This window comes from Pantherophis guttatus, chromosome 2 (assembly GCF_059756535.1).
Source record: "Pantherophis guttatus breed Tessera chromosome 2, ASM5975653v1, whole genome shotgun sequence".
NCBI lineage: Eukaryota > Metazoa > Chordata > Lepidosauria > Squamata > Colubridae > Pantherophis > Pantherophis guttatus.
In genome coordinates this window covers 115576179-115596055 of record NC_142064.1, presented here as the reverse complement: position 1 = coordinate 115596055, position 19877 = coordinate 115576179, and the positions used below count along the sequence as shown (strand labels likewise).

The following is a 19877-nucleotide window of genomic DNA, read 5'->3' as shown; positions in this document are numbered from 1 at the left end:
ATTTAGGATGGGTCTGGCTTTTTTTCTGCTTGCCTCCACATGAGTTCCACGCTGGTTTTGCGTTTTCCCTTTGGAATGTGTGAAGTTCTTGGTGGCTAACCCCAGTTTTCCCCCCACTTTCCCTGCTCTTAGGAGTCCAGGCCCTGATGAATATTATGCAGAATTGGTACACGCTCTTCACACCTATCGAGGCTACAACTATTGTGGCAGTGACCGGAACCACACATGCCACACTGCTGAGGCTGAGCCTGAGTACAGGGCAACGGGATGAGCTGTGCAGTTGTGCCCGGACACTGGCGCTGCAATGTGCCATGAAGGACCCACAAAACTGTGCCTTGCCAGCCCTGACACTATGTGAGAAGAACCACGCAGCCTTCGAGGCAGCCTACCAGATTGTGCTAGATTCTGCAGCCTCAGCTGGCATGGGCCACTCCCACCTGTTCACCATAGCCCGGTATATGGAGCACCGTGGGCTGCCTGTTCGTGCCTACAAGCTGGCTACCCTGGCCTTCTCGCACCTCAACATTGCTTTCAACCAGGACACCCATCCAGCGCTCAACGATGTCCTGTGGGCCTGCTCCCTTAGCCAGTCCCTGGGGAAGAACGAGTTGGCCGCCATCGTCCCACTGGTCATCAAGAGCGTGCAGTGTGCACCCATGCTCTCTGACATCTTGCACCGTTGGAGCCTTCCTCCCCCAGGTCTTGCTTCAATGGGCGGAGGGCGCCGTGGGGCAGGCAGCACGGGTACTGGTGGGAAGCTCTTTGCCATGGACAAGGCCCCACTCTGCCAGCTGCTGGAGGCCGCTATGGCTGCTTACATCAGCACCACCCATTCACGCCTCACCCACATCAGTCCACGGCACTATGGTGAATTCATTGAGTTCTTGGGGAAAGCCCGTGAAACTTTCCTGATGGCACACGAAGGGCACCTACGCTTTAGCCAGTTCCTTGACAACCTCAAACAAACTTACAAGGGCAAGAAGAAACTTATGTTGCTTGTACGGGAACGGTTTGGCTAGGGGGCGCTTTGAGAAAACATGCTTTGACTAAGGGGGAGCAATCAGAGGGACATTTCTCCCCCTTGATCAGAAGCACTTTGGCTTGGAGGGTGGGGCAGAAAGATCAGTTTTCCTTGGGGCACAAGTGTTCTGAACCTGTGGCCAGGCAGAGTCTGAGTTTGCTGCCTACACTCAGGAACTCTTTGTCTGTGAGCACTCTCCTCCCATCCCCAGAAGGAGACCTGAGCAGATGGGGCTGGGCTTCAGGCTGGAGCCTCAGAAGTGAGGGAGGGAGGGGGGGGGTCTGCGTCTCTGGTGCTGGGCACAGACTCTTGTGAAAAGGTCTCTCTAGTTCTTTCACTGGCCCTGTCAGTAGTGCAGGAAGGATCTGAGCCTGAACTTGTTATAAGATTGCCGATTTCAGTATTAACTTGTAGGAAGGTAGGAGTAATTCCCCGCCTTGGTTGTTGAAGGCTCTGGACTTAGTATGGTCTTGCAGATGGTGGGCATGAAAGACCCGTGAAATTTCATAGCTGCTGTTCTGATCTTATATTTCAAATGCAGTAATGGTGGAGGTTTGACTTAGGTGTGCAAATTAGAGGGAGATAGATAGGATCGTACCTCCTGTTTTCTAGTTAAAATTCCAAAAGCTTTCTCTCTTCTCTCTCTCTCCTCTATGGTCCCACACCTCTGTGCACCTGAAGGAATCACCTCTGCTTGTTTAGAAGCTGGGAGCCTAGAATAGCTTGCTAGAACTGGGATGTTACCTAAGGCCCCCGATGCCTTTTTTGCACCCCTAGCATTCAAGCAGCTGGTACAAAATCCCTCGTGTCTAAATTTCCTCAGACAAGACTAGTGAGCTGATATTATTTCCTGCTGGGAGAATCAGCAGCAGAGTTAATATTAGATGGCTTGCACAAACGGGATACATTCTAAGGTTTACCTGGTTGGGTTCTACAAAGGAGGTAGATAGACTAGATGTGCTCAGCCAGGGACCTCTCTTTTTTTTTTCATGGAATGGTAGCTTTGGACGAGACCAGAAGAGCAGCAGTCTTCAGCAGGAACTTGGTTGCACATTACATTCCTCCCCTTCCTCCAAACCGTCATGTTAATCCACATAATGGTAACCATAATCTATCACTCCAGAGGAGTGACTTAAGTCACTCACTTTTCTGTTCTGACTGTACAGACAGAGACCATTCCACTCTCCCAAATTGTGTCAGACATGTCTCCTGAACACTCTTGCATCCTCTCACAAATCTGTCAGTATTTCAGCTTTCTCTCAACTGTGCTCAGGGGTCACAGACTGGCTCCAGACCCTGGCTTGCACTGGGGGGAGGGGAACCCAGGACATTCAAAGGGGCTAGTGTCCTATTCTGTAGCTGTCCCTCTTTAGCTTTGTTTCCAGTTAATGCCCCTCAGACTCCTACAACTGAAGGATTCCTATTCTGTCTTCTCCAGCAACCTATTCCTCTGGAGTTGCTGGTAGATAAGGCAGTTGATACCTCAAAACCTCTCCCTTCTTTTGGGCCAAGACAGTGGGACATATAGGCATTTTGCCACTCTGAGTAACTCTACCAGGCAATCCAAGAAGTGCATCTTCTGTATCCCTTGGAAGCTCTGAGGATCTTGTGGTTGCATCTTTTGGATTGTTACCTGCATATTGGCAGCCTTGAAATGTTGCTGCTTTAGGCAACTGGTTGGGCTGCCAATGCAGTTGGCCCGCCTCTTCACAAATGACTGATGTTCCCCACGGAGCGGTGGTGGTGGTGGTGGTGGTGGGGGAGTTCTAAGTGGCCACTAGCAGGGTGCTCCATTCTTCCACAAACATCCTGCTCCAAAATCCCACTTGTTTTCTGCTGGATAAAACCTACTCAGGAACAAACCACAACAAACTCATGCTACTAATTAGATTATTGTGAAGACAAGATTATGTTTAAAAAGTTAATATATATATAACTATATATATATATATATCTTATATGAAGAGGCAAGGGGTCCAGGCGGCTCTCCTTTCTGTGCGCGTGGGGCTGTGTCCTGTGCTCAGCACCTCTCAGTCCTTAGTGTTGGTGGAGATGTTGGTGTGTTGCACAGCTCCACTTTGGAGCCAGCTAGTCAGTTAGTTGAAAAAGGGGGGTGGGGCGGGAGGTTATTTCTTTGTTTTTCTGTATTAAAAAAAATCCTGTAATTTTGTAATTTTTTTCTATTTATTGAATCATTTATTGTATTATTTTGTAAAGGTTTAACATAAACGGCAACTTTTTTTTTCTTTTGGCTTCTCTTTTGAACATACAGTGTGGTCTTTGTTTCTGGTTTTTTTTTTTTTTCTTTTCAGAGGGCACAGGAAAGTCTGCTCATCTAAGTCAGCCCCGTGTGTAATTTCTTCAGCCTAGCAAATGGGCAGAGAAAACACAGGCTGGATACATTCATGGGGTTATGCAATAACTCTTGATTGAAAATCCAAGATTAATCAGTATATATTTGAGATAAAGTAGTTTTTTCCTCTGAGAGAAATGTGTACAATATCTAAATACCATGCAGCCTTTCCTTATTAATGGTACTGCAGATTTAATGTGGAACCACTGGAACAGAATAAGTTTTAATAATTTATTTAATAACAGCTATTGATGGATCACTGCCATGATCATAGAGGGGGGAACCTGCCTTTGTGACTCTTGGGCAGCAGCAAGGGCAATGGTACCTCACAGAAGGCCACTGCCATTTTTATTTGTCACAATATCTCTGAAAATATTGGTTCAGGTCATTGAAAAAATTAGAAGGTCCATCAAATTGTTTCCAATCACCATCCAGGAAGCCCACTTGGGACAGGTGACCATAGGAGAAGCCAAGCAGAAGCTACTTTGCCAAGGGTCTCTTACAGCTGCCCTGTCGGTTGGATCATGGATTAGTTGTACCATGATGTCTTCTCTGTTAAGTCTCCCCACCAGACCTAGCACAGATTGGTTTCATCAGCTAAGTAACTGCCTACCTCAAGATTTTTGGCTCCTTTGGAAATGGGTTGGGGTGAGGTCTCTGTCAATTCTGCGACAATGTCCTGAAACGACAAACTCTTTGTTTCTAATAATACTCTTGAGTGAAACTCAACAATTCAAGTTTGGGTATTTACTTCCAAGTTACATGGTCCTTAGTCACAGTGGTATAGCAGGTAATGATTAGCACCCAGGTTTAATTATTAGGTGGACCGGGAGCTGCTTGGGCAGAGAAAACAAGCAGTTGGACAAGAATGAATCAGCTATTTTAAATTAATCAAAACATTACTTTAAAATAATTTTAAATGGTTTTTAGGATGCTTTAAAGGCTGCCTAAATGCATTGGTACTATCTAATAATAATAATTTCCTAAACAGTAATGTGTGTATGTGATGGGCTGCTCTACCCAATATACTTTCAATTGAAAAAATCAATTTACTATTTTAAATCAAAGAAAAAAGTAATAACATCTCCCAGAGTATGATACAATAAAAACAAGCAAAAACTAGAAACAGTTAAAATTAAATGAAAGCAGAGATGTCAATATGCAAGAGGATATTGTATTCATGGTCACAGTAAAATCAACACTTAAACTTATAACTCTGGTATCTCTGCCCCCTAACTTTACGAGTAAGATTTGTAATCAAACAATCCTACCATCTAATTTTACTACCATTTTCAACTTCTCACAACTGCTTCTATTGATTGGCTTGTTTTATTTATTAAATATGTAAATCTTAAACTCAAAAGAATTGAGCTGGAGTGAGAACGGGGAAGAGAATTCCATTATCAAACTAAAAAGTTCCCGAAGAAATTAAATCAATAATGTTTGGGCTTGTGCGATGTTAAGAGACGACTCCTGTTCCCTTGCCATTGCTAAGAATATTAAAAAGTCTGGTTTTGTGAATTGACATTCACTTTAACATTCTGTGCGCCTTTGGCGTTTAGTTATGCCGGCCACATGACCACCGAGGCGTCTTTGGACAGCGCTGGCTCTTCGGCTTTGAAACGGAGATGAGCACCGCCCCCTAGAGTTGGGAACAACTAGCACATATGTGCGAGGGGAACCTTTTATCTTTACCTTAGCTTCTTTCAGATGGAGAACTAACCTTTTCCATCTATTCTGCAGGTCTTCCTTTTTTCCGTCAACAGATTTTTTTTAGCTTTTGAAAGAGACGAGTAAAAGGGTTGTGAATTAAAGATGATAAGGATCTGGGGTCTCCAACCTTGGCAACTTTAAGACTTATGGACTTCAATAAGCAAAGCTGGCTGAGGAATTCTGGGAGTTGAAGTCCAGAAATCTTAAAAGTTGCCAAGATTGGAGACCCCTGATATGGATTACTTTCTAGTAAGGCTTATTTAACACAATAATCTTGTCTCCTTCATGGTGTTATTAGACGTCTTGACTGCCAGTGCCCCTGCTCCATCTACCACCATATTCATCATTTCTCAGCCTTTTGGTTAAGATTCTGGTCACCTTTTTGACGTGGCTTCTTCCGCTCTTACAGCACGCACAAAGTGTTAATGTGGAGAAAATGGAACAGTAGCGAAAGGCAATTATAAAAGTGAGATGTTTAAATCAAGCAGGTTTGCCTACATTTCTTGTTCCTTTTCTTGGATTTATCCACCCAAATTACCATCCAAACTTAGTTTACAAACACAAATCTAATGCTGATTTCATTCCAAAGACATACTGTATATGGTTGTTCCTGGAAAACAGGTTGAAGGAAAACAAGCCAATGTCTTGGTGTTTCCTTCCATTGAACCAAACCTGTCAAGTATCTCTTAAGGCTGAACACTTAAGAGTCTTAGACAAATCAGGCCATGTTCTTCTCCTATCTGCCATTATCTGCAGCCCAAATGAAGTATCAGGTTCCTGCAGCCTTCATGATTCCATGATGGTACTGTTTCTTAGTCCACCAAGAAAGATGTCTGGGGCTGAAGGACAGAGAATTGTGTATACTATATGGAAGATGAGTGAGCACAGTATGTGAGATGAGTATATTTACTGCAAATTTCTGATGCTTTGGGGCAGGGTTTTTCCAAATGGTGAACCTTGGAACTGTGACAGGCTTCTGTGAAGCACTAAAGATACAATTAAAAATGTTCATTCAAGGTCAGCCAATTTCCTAAAATTGAGCTTTTTCTCTCTATCAGAGATTCTATAATTTTTTTTAACTAAAACAGATTTTACAGTCTGAAAAGTTTGAAAATCCTTGCTTTAAGTTATATGAGAAAAGTTGCTTTGGACAAAAATGTATTGCAGAATCACCATTCTCTGATTTTTGATATAGGGATCACATATTATTGCCATCTGTTTATAAGCTTCCTAGTGTTGCTTTTTCTCCCCCCCCGCCCCCCCCCGAGATAACTGAGATAACTTTGGTCAGAAAGCACTATAGATAGTCCTTGACTTATAACACTTCGTTTAGTGACCATTTGAAGTTACACAGTACAACAGTATTGAAGTTGCAGTATCCCCATGGCCACATGATCAAAATTTGAACACTTGGCAACTGATTCTTATTTATGACGGTTGCAGTGTCCTGGGGTCATGTGATCACTTTTTATGATCTTCTAACAAGCAAAGTCAATGGGAAAGCCAGATTCACTTAACAACGCTGTTACTAACATAATAAATGCAGTGATTTACTTAAGTGTGGCAAGAAAGGTTGTAAAATGGAACAAAACTCACTTAACAATTCTCATTTAGCAACAAATTTTGAGCTCAGTTGTGATCATAAATTGAAGACTACTTGGATGTAGCTATTCTATTTTCTTTCAACTATGAAAGCCACAGTTAATAGTAAATAAAAGCTTGATTTAAAAGCACCGTTTTTGGAGAAGGTTACAAATTTAGAAAATTTTTACAACTGCTATTAATATAATTCATGTTTTGGCAAGAGGCTTTGACCAATCAGTGCAGCTTAATCCAGTGTCAGTATATCTCTTTGAGCAGCCCGTTTTTTTCTTCAAAAACAGACCTGGGCAATTAAGGTATTTTGAAGTTTAAAACAGAGAAAATAAAAATGATACAGTTGACAAAACTCCCATTAAGTATGCCATATTGTGCTGTCTCTATGACACAGAATATACAGTTTTTTGAGTGATGACGTGTATTTAGGAAAGGTTATTGGAGCAAAATCAACAATGAATGCCCAGTCAACAGAAACTAACACACCCTGATGATGAAAATTAAATGCAACAACTTCCTGCAAGTTTCACTACATACTTACTATTTTTGTGCCACTGTTTACAAGTTCAAATATGACATCAATGAATATGGCAAGTGCTGATGTTAGGACACCCTTTTACTCAGTACCTTGTAATGCCTCCTCTGGCAAAAGTAAGGGTATCAAACATTTCCTGTAATCCTACTTAAAAACCGGTTCTGTTTGTGGGTTTTCTTCCCATTCTTCCGTGCAGCTGAATTTTCTTCATATTCACTGTTTATGTTTTATTTTGAATCTGCAAACCAACTGCACATAGGTACCCATTCAAATCTGATGAAAAGTAAGGGGATTAATGCTGAGTTATGGAGAGGTTTTGTTCTATTCAGTTACGGAATCACTGAAAAACATACCGTAATTTGACTGGGGAGAGGTAAAAGGCAAAGGTTCCCCTCACACATATGTACTAGTCGTTCCCGACTCTAGGTGGTGCTCATCTCCGTTTCAAAGCTGAAGAGCCAATACTGTCTGAAGACGTCTCCATGGTCATGTGGCCAGCATGACTAAACACCAAAGGCGCACGGAATGCTGTTACCTTCCCACCAAAGGTGGTCCCTATTTTTCTACTTGCATTTTTTACATGCCGACAAGCTCAGCATCTTAGCCACTGAGCCACCGTGTCCCTTGGGGAGAGGTAGAGTGAGGGATAAACGTCTGCATACAATTATATATTTTGAGAGCTGGAAACGTTGATTTCCCAAGTTATTTAGTTCATCTCTCCTGCGTAGTACGTGCATTTTCATTCCAAATTATTTCTAAATTTTTTAAACAAAGAAACACCTTTTAGGCAAAACTTTTGTTTTCTCATGCTGTTTCCTTTTGAGATTTATACCTAATCGACAGGAAATTGGTTAGGTATAAAGAAGTGAAGTCAGCAGGTGAGTCTGGATGCTAGATACTCTGACACCACAGGTGAATCATTCTCTGATTGGCCAACTCAGGGTTGCCTGTAGCTTGTGGTTCCATTTGGAAATATTTGCATGGCTGTATCTTCCCCAAAGGCAGTTCTGTTTGGATGATACATACAACAATTCCCTGAACTTGGGTGGGAAAAAAAAAAGGATTGTCCTGGTAAGATCAGGTCATGTAGAAAAGAAAAGCTACAGTTTCCCATCAGGATAAAAAAAACAACACTGGTATTTCTACAAGTCTTCATATTCCAATGAAAACCTTTACATAGTGTGGTCTGACAAATCTTCCCGCAGTGAGCAAGATCGATTCCCCATGCTGACTATCAAATGATGTGGCTGTGAGGATCCTCTACAGGCCGGCCTTAATGCAGAAGCACAAGGCCACCTGGGAAATAGATTATTCAATTCCTTACAACACCACTGAAGAAGTCTGAGCATGGTTTTAGCAGATGTGTGAAAGAAAATGTCCTGAAAATGTTCAAAACTTCTTCTGGGCTGGAAATTCAATTTGTGTCTGTCCGTCCCCCACATGCCCATTTGAAGGCTGCACAATCAGGTTCCCTATTGTAGAGTCACCTACAGGCCAGGGGTGAAATGCTCCCGGTTCGGACCGGATCACCCGATCCTGTAGCGATGGCGGCGGGTGGTTCAGAGAACCGGTAGCAAAAATCCCTGCGTTCCCCCCCCCCATGCCCAACTGAGCCGCACCATCATCAGAGGCTTTTTTTTTTTTACTTTTAAAAGCATTTTTTCTACAACTTCTTCGGCCGAAAAAATGCTTTTAAAAGTTTTTTTTTTTTTTAAATTTTGATTTATATGCCGCCCTTCTCCGGAGACTCAGGGCGGCTTACAATGCGCTAAGCAATAGCCTTCATTCTTTTGTATATTTATACAAAGTCAGCTTATTGCCCCCACAACTGGGTCCTCAATTTACCTACCTTAGAAAGGATGGAAGGCTGAGTCAACCTTGAGCCTTGGCGAGATTCGAACCTGCAGTAATTGCAGGCAGCTGGTCTTAATAACCAGCTTAATAACAGGGTGCCTTAGACCACTGTACTACCAAGGCTCTTTTAAAAAAAGCCTCTGATGATCGCACGGCTCAGCTGGGATCATCAGAGGCTTTTCAAAGCATTTTTTTTCTGCAACCTCTTCAGCCAAAGAGCTGGTTTAAAAAATGCTTTGAAAAGCCTCTGACGATCCCAGCTGAGTTGCCTGATTGGCAGAGGCTTTTCAAAGCATTTTTTTGCAACCTCTTCGGCAGAAGAGGTTGTAGAAAAAAATGCTTTGAAAAGTTAAAAAAAAAAAAAGTTGGCCACGCCCACCCAGTCACATTACCCCACCACCACACTCCACCCCACTGAAGCCACACTCACAGAACCGGTAGTAACAATTTTTACATTTCACCCCTGCTGCAGGCATATGAAAACTGGTTTGTTCCAAATACGTGAGGGTTGTGGGGAGCACATGGGAACACATATGATGAGACAGGGACATCTTACATCCTTTTTTCACTTTTATGCTTTTTGCAATTGGGCAAAACCTGTACAGCACTAGAAGCTTTCTAAACGGTTTGAGACTGCCATGCCACAAGCCTTGCCTTCTAACCACTTTCTCCCTGAAAACAGTCTCCTCATTGCCCAGCAGAGATTGATCCTTGACTAGGTAAAGTAAAATATTGTTTCCCCGAATGGGGTCCACTATAGGACTGGGATCCCAGCGTATTCCAGTTCTCAGATTATGGAAAAGCATAATTCAGTTCTGGCAAAGGTGGTTTTGCTCTCATTTCAGATCTTTCCCATTTGTTTGATGAAAAATCTCATGTTCCTGTCTTCTCCACCAACTTTGAAAATAGAATGTCTGACAAAGGAAAACATAAAGGGCATTTTCATGTATTAGGCCTAATTTAATTTATTTGATAGTATTTTGAAGCTGCCCAACAAAAGTACTCTTTTTAAAACAATATCTAAAGAAACATTTTCAAATCTCATTTGTCCTGTCTCTTGAACTGCCTGAAGCATAGTACCTATTTTAATCTTCTAAAATATTCCCATCCTACACACGGACTGTGTTTTCATCCTCTACATCCAGTTTCATGAGCCATGAAGGCATTTTTCTATTCTAAAACTGAAATTATATTTTTTACGTTTCCAAAATTACATCATGGCCCACAGTGAAATTTCTGAAATTACTACCATGACCAAAATACTCAGATTTTCACTCTATTTTTATTTAAGATGTAATCTTCTCTGAAGAACAAATCAATAGTATTTAGTATTTGTTTTCCTGTTAATGTTTTGATATTTGTTTTTATTCAATGAATTAACATGGTTTTGCATTTTTTAAAATAATTCGTTTTAAATCCTTAGTTGAACTAATTTTCATTCAATTCATTAAATCATGATTTATCTCTTCAAACTCAATTTATCTTGTTCGGAATTGTTACTTTCTCTTGCTGAACTTGGGATCATCAACCCTGAATATTGTGATGCCTTTTCCCTTCTAAGTGCAGTCCTGCTAATATATAAAAAGTTTCAGGACCAGTAATTCTTGTCATATAGGAAAGCACCAACCTCTCTAGGAATTTATAAAGATAGTCCTCAATTTACAACAATTTGTTCAGTTACCTTTCAAAGTTACAATGGCATTGAAAAAGTGACATTACCATTTTTCACACTTACGATCTTTGCAGCATCCCATGGTCATGTGATCAAAATTCAGATGCTTGGCAACTGGTTCATATTTATGACAATTGCAGTGTCTTGGGGTCATATGATCTTTTGCAACCTTCTGACAAGTCAACCTTGAAGCCAGATACACTTAACTGTGTTACTAACTTAACAAGTGCAATGATTCACTTAACAATTGTGTCAAGAAAGGTTGTAAAATGGAGCAAAACTCACTTAACAAATATCTTAGCATAAATTTAGGCTCAGTTGTGGTCATAAATTGAGGACTAGTTGTAGTAACTTCCTTGTAAGTTGTACATTCAGATTTCTAGGCTGCAAATTAATTCAACTGCCTATGCTCACCCTATTATGAGCTATCCAAACCCCAAATGCATTTGGTAAGCATATTCAGTATGGATATGTTGGATATGGATGTAGTGCTAAACCAGAGGTGGTATTCAGCAGGTTCTGACCAGTTCTGGAGAACCGGTAGCGGAAATTTTGAGTAGTTTGGAGAACCAGTAAATACCACCTCTGCCTGGCCATCTATTCTCTGCCTCCAGATTCCCAGTTGATTGGGAGAAAATGGGGATTTTACAGTATCCTTCCCCTGCCACACCCACCAAGCCATGCCACACCCACCAAACCGGTAGTAAAAAATTTGAATTCCATCATTGTGCTACACCACTTCCTTCTTTGTGGTTAAAGGGCATATTAAGAGTTAAAGGACATGCTGAAGAGTAGTGTACTCTAAAAAGATGACCGAAGCCAATCTTCCACCCAATTAAAAATTAATTCTAGTAGCACCTTTTCCAACTATTTTATTAGAGTAAGCTTTCAGAGTGAGCTTCATCACACACATAAACCCTCACTCCCTTCATGATTGGTTAATAAATCAGAATCTGTAGAGGGGTCAGGTCTATGTATTCATCTATCTAAATTTGAGGACCCTGGACCATTTTGTCTTTTTAATTGGGCCACTTGAACCGAAGGCAAAACTTTGGGAGGAAACCAGTGACTATTCCAAATGGTTTGTCATGAAATTCAGCATCAAATCACACAAAATGGGGGCAGATCAGGCCAGGGGCTCTAAGAACAATTAACTACCGGTAACTGCATGTGGGTTTAGAAGAGACAGTCCGGGCATTTATGACACACACACCCTCAGGCTATTTAATTGCGCGGGGCTCGGCCTCAAACCCAGGTCCAAACGGCCTGGGGTTAGCCAGGAATCCCCCGTTCAGACGGGGCTCGATCTCCCTTTAATGCTGATCGGTTCTGACATTTCTCAACGAGCTGAGGAAACGCTTGCGGAGGTTTCCCCGAATCCTCCCCAAACATGGTGTGCCGTCCTTTTCTCCGATTGGAGGCAAGGAGGAATCTCGGCCGGGCTCCTCTCATCTTCGGCGGCCCCAATTAAGCGCCTTCACTCGGCCACCCCGGGACCAGCCTCAGGCGCTGCGAAGGCGACCGAGAAAGAGAAGCGGGGGGGGGGGGGCGTCTGTCACAGACGCGACCATTTCAGGCTTTGTTTCTTTCTCGCGAGGCGACGTGGAAGCGGAGCTCCGCGCTTTGTTAGTTTTGCCCGAACTTTGACAAAGCGACCCGAAGCTCCCACGCTAGGCAGGGCATGGAGTCATCGCGAGAAGTTGTCTTTCCCCGCCCCACGTCCGATTTTTTTTTTTAAAAAAAACAGAGCCTCTTGTTAAATTCTCCCTCCTTCCCGCCCCCCCCCTCCTCCTCAGACCGCGCATCGCCAGAGCGGCTTTGTGTCTAGGCAGCAGAAGTGGCGAGGATCTCCCGACAGAGGGCGCCTCTCCCACACAAATTCCCAGCCCGTGCGCTACGTGCGGCTGGCGCTGCTTTCGCCCGCGGCTGTCCCAGAGCAGCCGCTTTCCTCTTCCGCAGCCCACGCTTTGGGCTCGTCTCATCCGCCGCTGGGGCGGGGCAGCCGGAGTTGCACGCAAGGGCGGCGGCGGCGGCGGCGGCGGGCTGGGGGTTGGACTGTTATGGATACTGAAGTCGCTCCGGGGCTGGGTCGAGGAGTACGGATTCCCCGGGCTGTGGGCAGCTGCGGCCGTAGTGTGGCTGAGCTCTCTATTCCGACGTGGCCCTTGATTTCTCTCCGGCAGGAAAAAAATTTTCGCTTCAGAGCAGCCGGACGGATAGGAGAAAACACCTTGGGTTCCGGAGCCCGCTTTTCCTCCTTAGCTCCCAGCGGGCGACTTCCTCCGTTTTTGCCCCGGAGCAGAGTAGGGGGTGGGGATGGGGGGGTTGCAAGTCTTTGCAGCTGCTCCCTCCTGTGGCAAGAGAGGCAGACCAGGCTGGGCTCCCCTTCCCTTCGATATTTCCCGTTAGAGCACAATTTAATTAATTAATTAATTCAATTTAATTAATTCAATTTATATGCCACTCCTTTCCGAAGACTCAGGGCGGCTCACAATACATCTTAAAAAATCATTATAAAAAAACATTTAAAAATTAAAAACATTAAAAACTCATTCACGCCATTCATGGCCGGATCTTGCCAGATCACAAGAGCGAGATCAACGGCCCCAGGCCTGCCGGAAGAACCAGGTCTTCACCGTTTTTCGGAAGGCCAATAGGGTGGGGATGGTCCGTACCTCAGGAGGTAACTGGTTCCAGAGAGCTGGGGCAGCCACAGAGAAGGCCCTCCCCCGCGGACCCACCAGCCGGCATTGTTTAGCTGACAGGACCCAGAGGAGACCAACTCTGTGGGATCTTACCGGTCGCTGGGAGCTATGTGGCAGAAGGCGGCCCTGAGCCATGTAGGGCTTTAAAGGTAATAACCAACACCTTGAATTGTGACCGCAGACCAATAGGGAGCCAGTGCAGCTCATAGAGAATTGGTGTAATGTGGGTGTATCTAGATGCACCCATGACAGCTCACGCGGCTGCGTTCTGGACCAACTGTAGTCTCCGAACACTTTTCAAGGGTAGCCCCATGTAGAGCGCGTTGCAATAATCTAACCGTGAGGTGACAAGGGCATGAGTGACTGTGAGGAGAGCCTCCCGATCCAAGTAGGGTTGCAATTGGTGCACCAGGCGAACCTGTGCAAAGGTCCCCCTAGCCACAGCTGTCAGATGTTGCTCTAATCTTAGCTGTGAGTCTAGGAGGACACCCAAATTGTAAACCCATTCTGAGGGGGACAATTTCTCCCCCCCAGAATACAAGTGCAGCCACCTGCCCGTCCACAGCCTATTTTTCCCTATCAGGCTAAACTGGCTGATGGTTGCTTGGGCTCTCGGCCTCTGGACCTCCTTGGAGAGGCCGATGCTCCGTCCTGCCTTTCCTCTGCAGGTGGGACAGGGGTGTCTCAAACCACCCTTTGCAGATGTGTCTCAACTTTTGTGAGTGCTGATACTCTCTGGTCAGTGTCACTGTAGTGGATATAAGTTGGGTGCCTTAGAATGCCATATTCCACAGCTGTTGTGTAGAGTCAGTAAGGTCCGCTTCCCATTGCCATCCACTTGTAGCAGAAAGTGGTTTGCAGTAGAGAGCATGCAGTGTGGAGCTTAATTTTTCTCCTGGCTGCTTTCTGGAGCTGTTCACTTTATAAATGAGCTTGACAGACAAGAGGCAGAAGGGGGAAGTTGCATGGAAAGATGTAAGCAACCCCCCTCCTTTTAATGGGCCTTGCAAGTCAAAAAATGGGATAAACATATTTTAAATAAATAGCAGAAATGTCTCCACTCAGATTGTTTGCAACAAAGGGTCCACTGGCTAGCTTGGCCTTTGTGTAGGAGGTATTGGCCTATCAACTGAGTTGTCCATATTGGGAAAAGTCTGTGTAGGTGTTAGCAGGGAATGAATCATTCCTAAAAAGGCGCTGCTTATCGTAGAAGCCTGCTTCGGATGTCTTGCCCTTTGAGCTCTAAAACTTTATTCTCAATTCATTCCTTCAGAATATCATTCCTGGCAGTTGCATTTGGGATGGGGAGAAGGAATTGCCTAAGAGATCATTTCCATCATCCCTGACCAAAGACAGTTTCCACCATCCTTGGAGAAAACCAGGAGGATGCACTTGGTATGAAATCAACATGAATGTGCACAGTTGATATATTGTTGGTGAGAAGAGGTTCAAGTTAATCATCAGATCAATTTCGTTGACTATTTTTTGACCTATGAAGAAATATGGAGCTTTGTGTTGTGAACTGGAATGGACCTTGAGTCAATTCTTGCTCAGCAGTGTCAATAGTGTAGGTTAAAATAGCCCAGCCTCATGTATTCCACCCTGGGAGTCTTGTAAGTAAACTGATTAATAACCTGGTCACTGATTGATAGTGATGAAGAGGGTGCTAAAAGATTTCCCAAATCTGTCTGGGCTCCCCAGTGCTGCCATCTGATTCCCAGAAAAATGTGTATCCATCCAAGTTTTTATTGTGCATGCAATTACTCTTCCTTATTCATGGAATTCTATTAGATCTCTAGATTAGGGGTCCCCAACCCCCGGTCTGTGGCATGCCAGAAACAAGGGAAGCCCCATCCATGGGATGCAGGCAGCATGCAAAACCACACCCCCTCTGGTCCATGGAGAAACCGCTTTCCATAGAACCGGTTCCTGGTGCCCAAAAGCTTGGGGGCCATTGTTCTAGATGACCTTATCTTCCAATTGTAACCCTCCTTTTTCATTTTTCCGTTTTGTTACCAAAAGCTGGCTAGGAGAAAGGGTAGAATTGCTGCATAATATATGGGATCCCTCTGTCTGGAAGCTCCCTGAATATGTCTTCAAAGCCTCATGCCCTAAAAATTGCTCTTTTCTGGCCTGTGTTCCTGGATCAGGTCCTTGGCATATGACTGAACTGTCCAAGCCAGCATTTTATTTGAATGCTGGGCATCATCCCAGGGCCTGTTTTGATCACAAGGTGTTCAGGTCAGCCTAGAAATTTGCATGGAAGGAAAGAGTGCTCCAAGAGATATGCAAAGTGCCTGATTTCCCTGTGGCTGTTTGGTAGTAAAGTATCATTAGGAGTTTAATGCAATACTTCTAGATGGACTTCACTCCTGACAGCCATCTTCCGTCCTGAAGAAAGGACAGCCTTTGGAGCAGAGATTTCCTTCCTGAAGCTGTGAAACTCCTCAAATCCCAGATTCTGTTGTTCTGCCCTGATCTTCAGCCCCTTCTGTCAAAAGCCCCATTTTTTTCTTCCCTCCACCTCCCCATGTTCTGGTATATTTCTGCTTAGGCTGTTCTAGTGAGGGCATATAGATTCCGTTTGGAGAGATGGGGGAACTGCTTACAGGATAGCTCCATTTTCTGCAGGCCTATTTATAGACAAGGCATACATCAAAGGGCTCCGAACAGACAAGAATTCTGGAGGGGGGAGTGTTGTATCAGCTGCTGGGTAGATTCCTGTTCTCCCTCCCCCCCCACCCTTGAATTACAACTGCTAAACAGGGTCAGCCTGCTGCCCACATCATGAGAGACAAGTATGTGGCTGGGAGCCCAGGATGCTTTGACAAAAGGTCTGGCAGTTTGTGTTCACAACACCTCTGATTAGGGAAGGCTATCTTGAAAGTTGGACCACAGGGGCAAGACATCTTAAAATGTTTCCATCCTGGTTTCTCCTGCAGAGGAATTTTTCACACACCTCCTTTCAGGATCAAGGGGTTAATCTGCCGTGGAAATCATCCTGATATGCTTGGGTTTCTTTTCCTCTTCAGCAGACCATTTTTGTTGTTGTTGTTGGGTGAACAACAAAGGAAGACACAGGACGATTCCAAGTGGAAGATGTTTTGTCTGAAACTCCTGCAAAATTCCAGGGAGATTGTCTGGGAGCCTCTGATTTCTGAACTGGGAGAGCTAGTTTGAAGTAGAGTTGAAGGCACCAGGCTAGAAACGGGGAGACCCTGTATTCTAGTCCCACCTTAAACACAAAGTCAGCTGGGTGACTTGGGCCAATCAGTTTCTCTCAGCCCTGGGAAGGAGGCAATGGCAAACCTCCTTAAATCTTATTAAATCTTGCCAAGACATCACCAGGAGTCAAGCCTGACTTGAAAGCATTTTGTCCATGTGCACACATATGAGTGCACATGCCCCCCCCTTCCCATCCCCACGGATTTAAAGCTTCTCCCAATCTGTTTCCCTAGGGCCCTTGTGAGCAGAAAATAGCCACTTTTTATTCATTCCCAAAATACCAGAAGGCATGGTAGGAGGGAATTGGGATAAAGAACCATGATAGTTGAATAAAACAGATGATTTCCTTGCGTTGTGATTTCAACAAGAAAAATAACTCCCCATCATCGTCCCACTTCATATCAGGCCACTTGTCAATGTTTGGGCTGGCTGAAAGCTGATCTCAATAGGCAGGCCAACCTTCTCCCACTGTGTTTTTATTTTTAAAGTTACCCGGCCCACCATCATTCCGTCCTGGCCTGCTACTTAATGCTTTGGCCTCAGATGCGGGGCGCATGTGTGGAGGAAGGAAGGGCACCTGGCTCCCCAACAGATCCATTTCAGATACACTCCCATTCCAACATCACTACCATTCACACCTACAGGCAGGGGTGTGGATCCAGGGCTCATGGGTAGAGTGCTGACTCTGATATGACTCAGAGGGGTGGGATCTTTGGCACCACTCCTCCCTGCTAATCCTTTAATTGCCGATGAAGCCTGGACTTGCAGTGGAAGAACATGGGGTGGCTGTGGGGTGGAAAGGGGATTTTTCGCTGTGGGCCCTACAGATCACTCTGGGTTTCTGGGAAGGAGATTTTGCTTTCTCCTGAATAATGACTTTTGCTTCCCCAATGAGGAAATAAAGGCGTCTGGTCACCACCTATAAAAAGCTGAAACTTTTTGGGTTGGGTGGAACTTAATATTAATTCCATGAACATCTGTGTCTTGTTTTTTTTTATAACAAAAAGGCATTTGCTTTCTTTTAGGACTTCTTGGTGGTATCCCAGCCAAGAACCAAGAAGCTTAGCTTTGTGGAAATCCAGCAAGGTCAGCTAGGAACTGTTGCCTGCTGTGAACTGTAGTCTTATAACTCTCAGAAAGTGACAGGTGACACTTCACAGCAAAGGGATCACAGCCATTACCAACAGGTCTGTTTAAATGGCATAGCAAATCTAAATGTGGCAGCATTTACGGTTGCCCACTTTTTACTTGTTTTGTTCCTGTGCATTTAACACAGCAGAAAAATTCTCAGTGGACTCTGAATTCTCTAAATTTAATTCTTTCTCCAAAGCTCCCGCTCAAACATGATTTCCAACTATTTATCATTCCATTTGCTGAAATGCAACTATGTATTCCTTTCTGGCAGCCAAACCTTCGAGATTCTATGGCTGTAGCAGATTATTGTATAGATATGCTCAGCAAAATCACTCACACGTTTAGATTCGAATCAAATCCACCCCTTACAAATTAACGGTATATTGGAACATGAGATTCACACTTTCTGATCCTCCACTTTCATCTCTTTCTTCTTTTTATTTCACAGATAGAAGTGAAAAGCTCGCAGCAAGAAGTGAATTTGTCCACTATTCTTTATTTACAATACTGTACACACATTTTGAATTACCTGAAGAAAGCACAGAAGTCAGGATTTGCAAGGGAAGGTGTGATGTGGGAGATTTTCCAGCTCCCTATTCTCCCCTCCCTCATTCTTCCAGAGGTTTGAAGAAGAGTCTCCATTCTCTGCTGGCCCCCTTGCCAGCAGGCTTGCCAGGCTGTGATAGAGGAAAAAACGCAGGCAATCCAGTCCAATAGAGGCTGTGGAATTCGGGGCCGTCTCTTGAGTTGTTTAAGTGTGGAGGAACCACTGCCAGCCCCAGTTGCACGGAAGGGTCTGGGCGGGGGGAGGGAGGAGAAAGACCTGTGCTGGGCCCAATGTTGGGCTGCTGGTGAAACCTGGGCAGGACTCCTGTTCCTGCTGAACTGAGCCAGTTTTTCCAAAACAACTGAATATCAGCTCAGTAGGCACGGGAGGCTTGGGCCCCTATGGAGGAAACAGGACTTGGGTGTCCTGGGCCCAATCTCTCTCTTTGTTGTAATCAAGCAGGAACTCTTGGCCATTTCGAATCTTGGAGAAGGACCATGTCTGTGTTTTCCTTTCTGCTCAGTTGGTCCTCCTGGGATCCCCTCTTACTGAATGGACAGAGGAGAGAATGGACTCCAAGTGGCGGAACTTAGCCACTGTGAACATGGCTTCAAAAAACGCTGTTCACAAGTGAGCTAAGCCCTACCCTATGCAGTCTGAGGAATTCCCTCCTCCCGGCCCAATTATTCTCCTGTGCACACATGCGCTTGTCTCTGCAGTTGGTGGCTTGCCATGACGCCTTGCACTCTTCAGGTTCAGTTTATGGAGTTTCCATCCAGGTGGAGGAGCTTGCCAACAGTTGGAAATCCCTGGCAATGTGATTCTGAACATCAAGGTAAAATCACATCACCAGGAACCCCAGCAGGCAGCAGCAGCAGCAGCAGGAGGAAGGAGGAGCTGGGGGACACCATTGGCATCACTATAGAAAGAAAAAAGAAAAGGAGATTAAGACAGGATGGGTGTCTGGCTTCTATCTTGCAAACAGTCGGCTACCTGTAAAAAAGGAAAGGGACCTGAGATGCCCAGACAGACTGGCTATCTATCATTCAAAAGAATCCACCCTATTGTCTGAGGCAGCAACAAACACGAAAGGCCATTTTACAGACACCCCCCCCCCCAAGTTTCTTCAACAACATTCCTATCTGAATACACGTTAGAAAATTGCTGTACATCTATGCTGAAAGAAAGTTGTGTACTTTTAGGCAACTATATAGACTTAAGTTCCAGATTACATTAAAAGTGTTCCTGTGATTGACTTCTCTTTTAAAACTTTGCACAGCTAATACAGTTGGGGTTTAGGGAATCAGAATAAGCATCAGGTGGTTAGAAGGGAATTCAACACTCTATACAGCCTTCTAGACAACAATGTCCTGCTGTTATTTAAACCAATAGTGGGGTGGACTGTAGGGACTCCCAGCTACATATATTAAACTTTGCTTGGTCTGATCAGTTGCTGTTGGACAGCACTAGATTCAAGGAGGCCACAAAAGTACAACAAGCTATACTAGAAGCGGATGCTGAT

At 44.4% G+C, this 19877-nt stretch overlaps 1 protein-coding gene and 1 long non-coding RNA gene across 2 annotated transcripts in view; both read left to right on the top strand.

Moving 5' to 3' along the window:
- The window catches only part of ZSWIM4 (zinc finger SWIM-type containing 4), a 30335-nt gene extending 29285 nt beyond the window's left edge, over positions 1-1050 (top strand). The window contains exon 14 of the mRNA XM_034434391.3: positions 133-1050. Coding sequence (XP_034290282.1) covers positions 133-1019 — 887 coding nt within the window. The 3' untranslated portion in view covers positions 1020-1050. The remainder of the gene's footprint in view (positions 1-132) is intronic.
- Positions 1051-9638: 8588 nt separating this feature from the next.
- Positions 9639-19610, top strand: LOC117675590 (uncharacterized). Its single transcript, XR_004594245.3, has 4 exons — positions 9639-13598; positions 14723-14844; positions 17700-17861; positions 18257-19610. It is a non-coding gene; the product is annotated as an uncharacterized LOC117675590 (long non-coding RNA).
- Positions 19611-19877: the final 267 nt, after the last annotated feature.